Genomic DNA, 12,089 nt, shown 5'->3' with positions numbered 1-12,089 from the left:
ATATATATATATTTTACATATTATATAAGTATACTATTTAAACAAAAATTAAAATTAATAACCAATTTCAAATATAAATTATAAGAGTATGTTTTCTTTAGCAAAGTTTATAGGATTTTATTATTTGGACTCTGCAATTTTCGAAATAAATACATTTTTTTTTATAAAGTATTCAATCAAATATTATTTTTGTATCAAATCCAAAATATATTTTTTCAAAACTACACACGTATATATTTATAATTCAATTTGATCAATTTAATTTTTCATTTAAAGTTTCTGTTTTATTTTTTATTTTTTGTTTTTTTGTGATACTAAATATTTATATTATTTTAAAATGATATAAAAATGGTTTATATTTTATAATTACAGCCCACTTTAGCATAGCCCAAATCCATTTTCATTCTGTTTTCAACCTCATGTCTTTCCTTCTCTGTTTATTCATTCTCCGCCAGAGCTTCGGCCCAGGCCATCGACTCGTCATCTTCTCCGCACTTCGTATCTCTTTTTTCGACGTCTCCTTCTTTTACGGCTTCGCGGGTCTTTGTAAATTCAAATTTGCCTCAATTTCGAATTGTTAGTTGTTATCAATTTCAAATTATTGCTGAAAGCTGAATGGATTTGCTTTGGCACTTACTCAGATAGGATCGACGACGCCTCGGTCGGAAACGTCGACGCCTCGCCGACGACTCAGGAACTGCACTTCGCTGACAGGCGGGAGAAGAGGCTTGATGCGCTTTTGCGCCGGCCGACGTACTGGTCTTCAAGGATAATGTGGGCACTTCTGTTGATAGTGTGGCCTAAAGTAGGGATAGCGTGATTTTTGTTCAGATTCCTTTTCTCTTGTCGGACGCCGCCGGTCTCGTTGTTGAGCGGGAATGAATTTTTAGCACAATAGCTACATAACACCAAAACGAGACCAGAACCAGACAAACCCTAATTTCGTTATGGTTTCTTCGAATGTCTCCGGCAGTAGGCGTTATGGTCGAAAAAAGAAGACAAACGGCGCTCAGACGACAAGCTTGAATGAAGATTTTTCCGGCAAGTCAGGCTGCTGCTTGAATGCCCTTTTATCCGTGATTTTATCTCCTGTGGTTAGGGCTTCTACTCTGGACTTTGGATTCTTTTTATTTGCTAATCTTATTTTTATGATACATTTACTGCTGAATTTTGATTCTGCGTGGCTGTTGGGTGTGTGTGGTTGATTGTTAGGGCAAATAAATTTGCTATCTGGAATTTCGTTATGTGATACATGTTTCAATATTTCAGGGAATGAAAGCACCGGTATTGAAGGATTTGTATGAACTCCTCCTTCGTTTATCTTATGATTCGCAGTGGGTTGTCAAGAATGCTGCAGGGTCACATGATTTTGAACTCAGCATTTGTAATGGTGGGATAACAGCAAGTTTTCAAAGTATATTGGAACTCTCAAATGTACTATTTAAAGAGCTGGATGAAAGGTTTGAGCAATTCTTGAAATATTATAGCATTTCTGTTAGCAAGGATTGGGAAAGGACTTCTTACTCGGGCATATTCGATTCTTTTGAAGTAACAGTTTTGTTATTCAGAAATTGTATGTTGCTCTTGAGTTTGCTTGAACCCCAACAAAATCTCATCTTGGAAAAGGGGGAAATCCTCTTTAGGATTCTTCGAAAGTTGAATATGCCAAAGGTGCCTCAGAACACAGGGAAGCATAGATTCTCCTATGAGAAGTCAGTTTTTCGTGAATGTTCACCTGGAAATAATGGTTGCTCTACATCCTGTGCTGAGGATTTCACAGCCTCTTTACAGTTTTTGGAGCCGCACAACCCTCTCCATTCTGTCTTGACCACAATGCTCGAGGTAATTTAGAAACCTTCAAAATGCATATTCCATACTTGTATACCTCAGTTTTGGTTTCTTATTTCAAGTCTTCACCATTTTTAAGATTTTATATACACACTTCATTTGATATAAAATTAGAAATTTCTTTGCACAATGGTGTCGCTTGACCTATTGTGCTATTATGTAATGGGTAAATTGGAAGTTTGGAATGAAAATATTATCTGTTGTAACATGTTTTATAATTGAGTTGGGTGAGACGTATGGTTGATAAACCTGGTTTTGGTTAATCGTTGATGGATTGCTGCTATTTTACAAGTAGTCCAATGTATTTTCCAGGTATCTGTGGATGAATTGCTATCGAATGGGAAATTAAGAGGGTGCTTTAAGGTTTTAAATTCTATTGCTTCTGGGGATAAAATTCTGTTCAATCCTAGCTCTAATCAAGAAGATATAGCTATTGTGATGGAAGCAATATGCAGCCATTTTATTCTATCAATGTCAGATATGCAAGTATTTGGTGATTTTTTCAATCAACTGTTTTGTGCACCTTCCAAAAGACTTAGATATCCAACCAGAGAGCCGGCATTAGGTGTTGCTGCTGCTGTATCAGTATTCCTCAGTCCTGTAATGGATTCAGCCCCTAAATACATGCAAGCTCACTTGTATTCGCTTGTTTCTGAAGCTATTGATATCAAGATTTTGAAGCCCGATCGAAAACACATCAACTACTTCTTGTCAGCATTTGAGAAGTCTGTCACTATGTACATGAAGCATATGACTTGCTTACGAACAGATGTCTCTTCTACTGTTTTCAAGGACCTCACGTCCAATTTTTCACATGGTATTGCTCATCTACCATTTGAATCGTACATATTACCAGAGACAAAACATAAAGTTGACAGTCTAGTCGCCAATTTAGACAACTATTCAGATACGACTATAAATGATTGTTGTTTCAGAATGAAATCTGATTTGGTGAGTTCATCCATGAGATTTGTGAAGGAATTCCAAGATGATTATTCCATGCCATGCAAAGATGAGATTTTGATCATCTTAAGTTGCCTGGTTCTTAAAACTTCTGAATGCTTTGATGAAAATGCAGTACACCAGATCAAGGGTACAAGTTTGCAGCAGTTGTATCTTCTTGCTTCTGTATTGAGATTAATGAGCATCTCACTAATACAATCCATTTGGTGTTTTAGACATAAAGATGAGTCGGGCAGCATGAAAACGTTGAAAGACTTTTCATCATGCAAGGAGTATGACTTCCTTTTGGGTGTAATCTCATGTTTCAGAAATTTGGACGTCAGTTTTCCATTGCAAAAGGATTTATTCAGTGCAATGTCAAACCATTCAAGGCAACATATGGATTCCAAAATGATGTTTTTGCATTTTTCAGGCTTGATGTTTATAAGTTTTGTAAGTGGTCTTGATTGTCTAGTGAAGGCCTCTTTGTTGGCAAATCTTGCACTACTAAATTTATTTGTTTTTGAGGAGGGCAACGTAGATGTACTACAATCATTTGTAGATTCCAACAAAGAATCTTTTTCATCCAGATTATCAGGTGTAAGACTCCAAGAGGTAAATATTTTCTTCTTTCTGTAGGCATTTACAGATGGCATCTTTTTGGGTTTGAGTGTTCATATACTTTTCTAATGATGCAGACAGTAGCAGACCAAAGTGTCAGCCTTGTGGTTGCTTCAAAGTTTCAGAAGATACGAAATCTATATTCAGGGTAAAAGATGATACTATTTATTCCATGTAGCCTGTTGTGTGTTGTGTATCATTTCTTACTTTGTATAATTACCAATTAACAAAAGTATTAGTGGCTCTTTAGACTCTTATGGCAAATCTTTCCACGTCTCTTTGATTTCATTCTAGATCTATGCGGGTGTAATGCTGAAAGCCATCCTGTATATAAACATATATAGATTAAGAAATGTTGACCATTAGGCCCTTGGTTATGCAAAACTCAAAGATGGATAAACATGGTGGTTTATCACACATACGCCTATATATGTTTTTATAGTAAAAATATGTATATTGCTTTACAGAAAAACTCAAAGTGGGATATGGACAAAGTCTATTCTCCCATTCTGACCACTATTTCTAACAACTTCAATATACTTCATAACTCATCGCCCAGAAGACAGACCCCTAATATTTCCATTTATTATACACTTCCCTGTTGAGATCAATATTTTAAAGTTGATAAGTTACCAAGTTCTTTGTGGGTTTGAGGCAGCATCACCTTTTGTGATAGGTATTTATTCATTGCTGAACAATGAATAAAATCAATTCCTGTTCTAGTCTTTTACAGTCCTATTCATTAATATAAACTAAAACAGTTGAATGTTGCCTAGGTTATCAGTTGAATCCAGTTTCCATATATGGAGCATTCTGAGAAGTTTGTGACCATAATAATCTGTTGTGTGTGTGTGTGTGTTTCATTAGTGATGCAGTTGCTTGGGCTCTAATTTCCTTGCTTATGGTTTTAACTGTTTTTGCAGCTCATTGGAAAACAATAGTAATGAAAAGGAATGCCCTAGCTCACAAAATTTCACAAGCACAACATCCACAGAGGCTGTTGCAGGCTTGGAAGAAGAAACCGAGGAGACGACCAATGGGGAGATATTCTTGAGGTGCATGTTACAGACAGATGGTGTCTCTGATTTTGATGATTTGGCTAGCTTTGTTGAATGCAAACAAGGTAAAGATTATTCAGCTTGGTTAAAGAACCGACAAAGATACCGAAGGTGGAAATCAGAGAAAATGGCTGTTTTAAAGTGGAAAAAGAAGAAAAAGACATGGAAAATCTTAAAAGCAAATAGAGATTGATGTGCCATCATTTATCGATAACCTTAATGCATTCACATGGAATCAATCTGCATTGCAGATGGAAGTTGATCCTTTCAGGTTAGCGTAAAATTTCATGTTGCGTACAAAATTTGTTGATTTTGTAGATTCTGCTGTATTTCATCTTGCTATAATCTCTGTTGCTATTTTTGTGGCAAAAGGGCAAAAGCATGAACATATCATTTGGTGGAGTTCTAATGTTAGTTTACTTTGTCTATCTGTCATAATCTGTGTATGGTGCTTGCAAACTGGCTATTGATATTTATTTAAATGATATGTTACTTCTACTTCACAACTGTCAATTTCTATTTCAAAACTATCTATAATTCAGGGCTGACTGCAGACTGCCAAAACACATTGAAATCCCTGCCAAGTCTAGATAATGTAGTAGTTAGCAGTAAAATTAGTAGTGGCAATGACAAGAAATGCTAGTACCAAAAACAAGGAGGTAAAAGGAATAGGTAAATTATACAGAAGAAAATCTTGTGTATTTGGGGTTTTTGTCTATAGTGAAAATTGCAGTCAGATCTTATTAGGCTTGAGCAGAACCATTGACTGTACCTTTGCTAGGAGTAGGTTATTATCCTTATAATATTACATTATTTGAAGTTGCTTTGATTTCAAATTTTTAATGTTTTAGATCCATTTAACATGCTTTTTGGGTGTGTCTATGCAACTTGTGATGAGTTCTCCGTGAGATTAATGTGCTTCCACAGAACATAAAAGTGTGGAAACCAATGCAACCAACCAGAACATAGGCCGGCGCTGAATTCTTAGGAAAAGCAAAAATCTTGATGTAAACCTAGGCATATATATACCTACTTCAAAGCTGATGTTTCCTGAACACCTCTCATTTCATTTTCTAGATGATTAATATCTCCCGGTGCATCTACTTATGATTTACTAAACATTGTGTTTATGTGATGAGTATGTGTGCACAAGCACGAGGGAGTAATAGAGGGGGAAAACTGAAAGAGGGTGCCGACATTTTTAAATTAACAAACACTGCTGTCTACAGGGATTCTTCTCTGAGGGATTTGAGAGCTAAATTCTGTGGAGCTTTCGAAGAGTTACTGGTGGTACTAATACCTTGGTCAAGCATGACCAGGGACCTGAAAGCAATCACCAGAGTAAGAAAGACACCAGCGAAAACTCCAAACCACAGTTTTAAAGTGGAGTTCTGCATACCAACTGCATTGGCTGCTTGGATAGAACAAATGCTACTCAACATGCTTATGGTTTAGCAGCTCTAAATTGCCAACTTCATCCATTGTGTTTGACGGACAATCGAAAAGTGGATGCTGACAGCAGGATTGTTTCTGCCTTTTATGGATATACACCAGAGCATGGGTGATGCCTTGGCACAGCAGCATGGGGGTTTCAGCAACACACAATACTGTATACCCTGTTCCGGATTTTAAATTTGTTTCGGTATTATTGTCTATTTCTTCAAGAGATATTTATGCATCACATGTTATCCTTGCTACATTTTTAGGTGTTCCCAGAGACAAGGGAAATGGGAGCTACAACACAGTCTAGGGAAGTTTTGAACTCTATAAAGATATATTACAGCAATGCTTATGCAGACGGTGAAAACTGAAAAACAAGATGTAATAAGTTTGTGAGTTTTAATTTTCTTATATACACAAAGCTCTTTCACCTAGTTTTTCTATTTAAGGTTTTTGTTGCATATGAAAAAGTACTTTCCGATTATGTTTAGTATAGCTACTGTTTTATAACTTCAACAATCTATAAGGGAAGAATGAGATACCAATAAAGTTGACAAAAAAATGTTTACTCCGTGCCTTAATAATTTATCTATTTTTTTTAGTTTGGTCCGTATTATCTGTCTAACAAATGGCTAGCTAGATATGAGACGGAGGGAGTATTTACCTTAAATGAAAAGAGAGTTAGAAATAAATGAATTTTTGAGAAGATCTATATTACTACGTGCAAGAAGGTAAGAATTTAATTGAATTGAATTTCATATATCATTACAATATTACATATTGATTTGTTTGGTTTGAATTTTAAATAATTTATTTTACTATTCATTTTTATATTTGTAATTGTTATTCGAACAGTAATAAAAATATATTATTTTTGTATAAAATATAATATCAAAATATTGTAAAATTCAAATAAAAAGGTCGTAGACAAACCAAACAAACGCCATGGTGCTTATTTACCTAAATTTTTCTTTACGACGCGATTATATATATATATTATTATCTCACAAAAATCAACTTTAACATAAGATATTATTTTTTACATTATCAATACAATTTTCAATGCATCATATAAAAACCAAATTCAAATCAAAATACTAAACAAACCAACCTTACATAAAATCATTTAATACTTTCTAAATTATCCTACTAAATTTGGTTTTAAAAAAAAAGAGAGTTTAAATAACCGAAATTTATATTGTTCACTTGCAATTCCATCAATTCAATCAAAAATTTGAAATTGGAAAATATAAACCTTGAAATTAAATTTTTATTTTTATTTTTTCAAAAAAAAAATTCGAATTTTTATATTCGAATCAACAGATTCGCTTTCAATGCACATCCGTAACCATATAAGACGCATTCAATTTTATCGCAAAAAAAGACAAACAACAGTACAATCATCCCTTCTCGAATTCGGGTATTTGCTCTCCCACGCGGCTGCAGCCTCCTCGACCACAAGCTTCGCAGCTTCTTCTTGGCTCCTCGCCGACGAGACAATGGACACGACGGTCTCATTAGTGAGGACATCCCACACCCCATCGGTCGCTATTACAAGAAACTCGTCATCGGGACTTAAATGGTGGTAAGAGATATCGGGGGTTGCAATAACGCCGTACTGCTTGAGCATGAAATCGCCGAAGGCCCGTGACATGGCGAGGCCCGGCGAGTCGTCGTACGGCAGCCATACTCTTAGAATATGGGATTCTTCTTTAAGTGCAAGAACTCTGCCTTTGCACTTTCTTATTCTCTCTGCTTCGCCTGCAGATATTTGAATTGAATCGAATTATTTATTTTTATAAAATTTCGCTTTTTTTTTTTTATCAATATTATTTTTCAATTGAAAATTTCAAAATAAATAATACAAAATATTTTTTACAAAAGTAAAAAAAAATCAAAAAAACATTCAAATACTCTATATAAAAAGTCAGATATTTAATTTAAAATAATATATTTTATACTTTTACACAATTTTCATACTACATTAAAAAAAAAAAAAAAAAAATCTATCTAAACACACTTTTCATACCCTATTGTGTTTTGTAGACTTTGAATTTATTTATTTTTTTTCAATAAAATAGTAATTGAGTGAAATACTATTTTTTTTTTATAAAAATGATGCATAGTAACATATATGCATATATATATATAATATACACTTTAGCTCAACCGTCAAATTAAATTAATCACATAATAAGAGGATGTGTTTACTAAGGATGTGTTTGTTTGGGAGATTGGATTAGATTTACACTATTCATCTCATTTTTTTCCCAAAAAAATATCAAAATCAAAAATCTATTTTTTATTTTTTATATTATAGTAAAAATCAATTTTATATTCAAAACATCACATCAACACCTATTTATATCACATCGTACAACTATTCAAATTCAAAATTTTTATTATTCAAATCCCAACTCAAAATCTAAACTTCCAAACAAACGCACCCTTAGTAATTTTCTTAATTTTTAAAATTTGTATAGTGAGTTAAATATGATATTGTTATGAGAAAAATTAATATTATTCTGTCATCTAAAATTTATTTTACTTTTTTTATTATTAAACTTTTTTTTTTTGCTTTTTTAGTTAAAAAAAATAAAAAATAAAAAAATAAAGTTGTTGCTTACATGGAAGTCCGGGCTTGAGGTCCGTGGTTAACTGAAAAGGGACGACTTTCTCTCCCTTCTTCCCATCGCTTCGTTGTCCTAAAATAGCTCGAGAATCTCCAAGATTCGCCACCACCAACTCTTCTCCCTAATAAAATTAATTAATTAATTAATTTAAGAGATTATTAATTTTAAAGATCAGAAGAAAATATTTAAATAATTAATTAATTAAATCTATTAATTTGATTAATTATTACGTACATGTTTGATGACAAGTGCAGCTGTACTTCCGCTGGAGGCCAAGTCGAAGGTTGTCTGATCATGAAGAATCTTGATATCTTTATCCATGGCTGTAAATGCACTTATCACACATGCTTCTTTAATCATATTATTATTCTCGCCGTCGCCGGAGGTGTTGTTGTGGTGGCGGAGAAGCAGCTCCGGCAGGTGGTTCCGTACGAGGTTGCTGACAGCGTGGCCGTTCTGACCGTGCCCGTCAAACACCGCACACAGCACCCCATCCTCACCCCCGTAACCCTACAAAAATATATATATATTATAGAAATTCACATTAATTAATTAATATGAAAATAATTAAGGTGGTGTTTTCACTAGATTTTAGTGTAGATTTTTATTATTCATATATATTTTTTAAAAAATATCACATCAAATAATTATTATTTTTTTATATTTTCTGTTCCATATGGATTTATCAATTTATTTTTTTTATAAAATTTTAGAAATATTAGTATTACATTGAGATGCAGTATAAATAAAGATAAAAGGATTGAACTAACCTTACTAGTATTAGTATTGCATGATACAAAAGTAATGATATTTGTGTAATATATTGTAAATTGAAAAAATATTTATAATATTATGTTGATAGTATAATTATAAAAAAAAATGAATATTTTATTATGAAAGACCAAAATAGAAAAATAGATAAATCACCGAGCGATAAAAAAAAATAATACTATAAATTTACTTTATATTCAAAATATTATTATATCAACATCTATTTATAACACATAGTTAAACTTACTGACAAAACACACCCTTATTTATTAAACCATATATATATATACATCAAAAAATGAAAATTACGTACCTGGTAAAGAATGGCGGAATCTTGGTTGAGGCCTTTGCTTCCGGTGAGGGAGTAGGCGGAACCTCGCCGGCCGGCGGTGGTTTTCGAGCAGTAAACGACGGCGGCGCCAAAAATGTCGTCGGCGTCTGAAGAAGAATGAACAACGTTTGAGGAAGCACAGATCCCCATTTTTGTATTCTTCTTCAGATAGTTTAATTTGGAATCCAAATAATATATATATAGAAGAATATTCAGGCAGGCACCCAGTCCCAGTGTCTCAATTTAATTTAATTTAATTTAATTTAATTGATAATGGTGTAATTAAGAAATTAATAAGAGATTGGAGAGAGTTGAAGAAATCCCTAATTAATTAATTGGCTGGTTGGTTGACTTAGGGGCTAGTTCAAAATCAATAATTGAGGTTTATTATAATTGACTAATTAATTAATTAATATGTGACGTGTTGTTAATTAAATAATTAATTAATTTAATTATTGTTATTATTTTAGGTTAGCCCAAGATTCAGTTCAAAGGGCAACCGTCCATCCATCCTATTTGGAATGACGTGTGCTTTTTTTAATATGTAATAAATGTTGGTATTTATTAATTAATTATTCCTTTTTTTTTCCATATTTATATATTCATTTATTTTTTACATATATTAGTATTATATTGGGATAATGTAGAAATAAAGGTAAAAAACTAAATTAACCCTATTAGTATTGTATGATATAAATGTAATAACATTTGTGTAATATATTGTAAATTGGAAGGGTATTTGTAATGTTAGGTAGATAGTACAATTACTAAAAAAAATAAAATAAATACTTTGTTATTAGACGGACCAAAATGAAAAAATAGATAGATTGTTAAGGAACGAAGGGAGTAATTAATAAGGAAGGAAAGTCCGCCAGAGAATTGACTTAATGTAATGTTTTATTGCAAGAAGAAACAATAAATTAGACTTTCTTTACATAACACAATTTAATTTATTTTGCCCTATTCATTTTTTTAAAAGAATATCAAATCAAATATATTTTTTCTCTCACAAAATATCGAATCAAATACCAACTTTTTATTTTTTTAAAAATTTTTAAAATTCTAAAAACCTCCAAACACGTCTAAATTTGTTTATTGGATGTGTATTCTTGTAGGGATTAATGGTTCGTTTGGTAATTATTACTAATTAATACATCAAATATAATTTGATAATGCATTAGTAAAATATGTATGTATAAATTGTTATTAGGTGCTATTAGTTTAAATATATTTTTGTAAACATATACTTCATCCTCCGTCCTATAAATATAGTTTTAATTGAGTTGAGCACGAGATTCAAGGAATATTGATATTATATTGGTAGTTGATTAAAAAAAATATGAATAAAAGACTTTTATGCAATTCTGAGTGTATTAGTGTAAAAAGTAGTGACAATTGTGTAATAAAAATGAAAAAGTAGGAATAGTTTTATGATTATATAATTATTTATGAAAATAAGACTACTGTTTTAGAACCAACGAAAATGATAAATAAGACTATTTTATTAAAACGGTGGAAAGTATGAATTATTATCATATATACCGTCAATGTGCACACTATATGTTATCGATTGATACTTCATGTGATTATTATTATTATTATTATTATTTTTTAATAATGTGAGAACCGACTATTATTTATTATAACCTGTTTATAACGTCTAGCTTAGTGGTAGAAATTAATAATAATAATAATAATAATAATAATAATAATAATAATAATAATAAATGACGACGATGATGATATACATGATATGTAGGCCAACATATATTTTCAAATTTTCATCTGTTGCTTATTTTCAACTCTTACTAATTAATCTATTTGCAAATTGGGTTATTTAATCTATAGTCAATTTGAATTTGAAATAAAAAAAAATATATATAAACATAAATACGACCAACGTTATTAAATTAAATTTGTCCTTTCTTATGAGCCTAAAGTCAGCATATACAAATAATAATAATAATAATAATAATAATAATAATAATAATAATAATTGTTATCAATAGTAATCTGTCCAATAAATTATCAATACACTCACAACTTTTTATCAAACCCATTAACACATTATTAAATAAATAGATAATTATAAACTGCCCTAACTTTCGAAATGTTTGAAAACTCCTGCATAAATATTAAAATGTATATGTGGACGCGGCGATCGAATTATGTGTTAAATTTTTTCATAATTTTTTTTTTTTTTAAAGAAAAGATTTACATATAGCATAATAATAATAATACTAAATACATTAATTTATTCGAACTTGACATATTCCCTTCGTCCCGGTGCAAAATTGTTATTTAATTTTTGGGTTATTGTACAATTATTACATTTGAATAATTTACCTTACAAATATTATTATATTTGTATTATAAGATTCTAATAAACATATTTTTATTTTTTTCTCTTAATTTGTATTACGTAACTAATATAAAAAAATCAAC

At 31.5% G+C, this 12,089-nt stretch overlaps 2 protein-coding genes across 3 annotated transcripts; one reads left to right on the top strand and one right to left on the bottom strand.

Annotated features, from left to right (window-relative positions):
- The first annotated feature begins 451 nt into the window (after window positions 1–451).
- Window positions 452–6,458, top strand: LOC127255421 (uncharacterized). 2 transcript variants are annotated; one of them, XM_051280932.1, is made up of 8 exons: window positions 452–546; window positions 642–1,094; window positions 1,270–1,842; window positions 2,161–3,405; window positions 3,489–3,559; window positions 4,335–4,740; window positions 5,699–6,078; window positions 6,176–6,458. In XM_051280932.1, exons 2-6 carry the CDS (start codon window positions 948–950, stop codon window positions 4,660–4,662), a joined length of 2,364 nt encoding a protein of 787 aa, XP_051136889.1. In that variant the 5' UTR covers window positions 452–546; window positions 642–947; the 3' UTR covers window positions 4,663–4,740; window positions 5,699–6,078; window positions 6,176–6,458. The 2 variants fall into 2 exon arrangements, with proteins under 2 accessions (XP_051136889.1, XP_051136888.1); XM_051280931.1 differs by having other exon boundaries at window positions 464–1,094.
- Window positions 6,459–7,082: 624 nt separating this feature from the next.
- Window positions 7,083–9,842, bottom strand: LOC127255774 (probable protein phosphatase 2C 61). The gene is made up of 4 exons (XM_051281501.1): window positions 9,627–9,842; window positions 8,777–9,052; window positions 8,537–8,663; window positions 7,083–7,670 (listed from the first exon to the last, which is right to left on the bottom strand). Exons 1-4 carry the CDS (start codon window positions 9,792–9,794, stop codon window positions 7,279–7,281), a joined length of 963 nt encoding a protein of 320 aa, XP_051137458.1. The 5' UTR covers window positions 9,795–9,842; the 3' UTR covers window positions 7,083–7,278.
- Window positions 9,843–12,089: the final 2,247 nt, after the last annotated feature.

The sequence above is a fragment of the Andrographis paniculata genome, unplaced genomic scaffold, assembly GCF_009805555.1.
Source record: "Andrographis paniculata isolate CXL003 unplaced genomic scaffold, ASM980555v1 Contig54END, whole genome shotgun sequence".
NCBI lineage: Eukaryota > Viridiplantae > Streptophyta > Magnoliopsida > Lamiales > Acanthaceae > Andrographis > Andrographis paniculata.
Note: the sequence above shows the minus strand (reverse complement) of the source record. Positions and strands in the feature narration are given on the sequence as shown.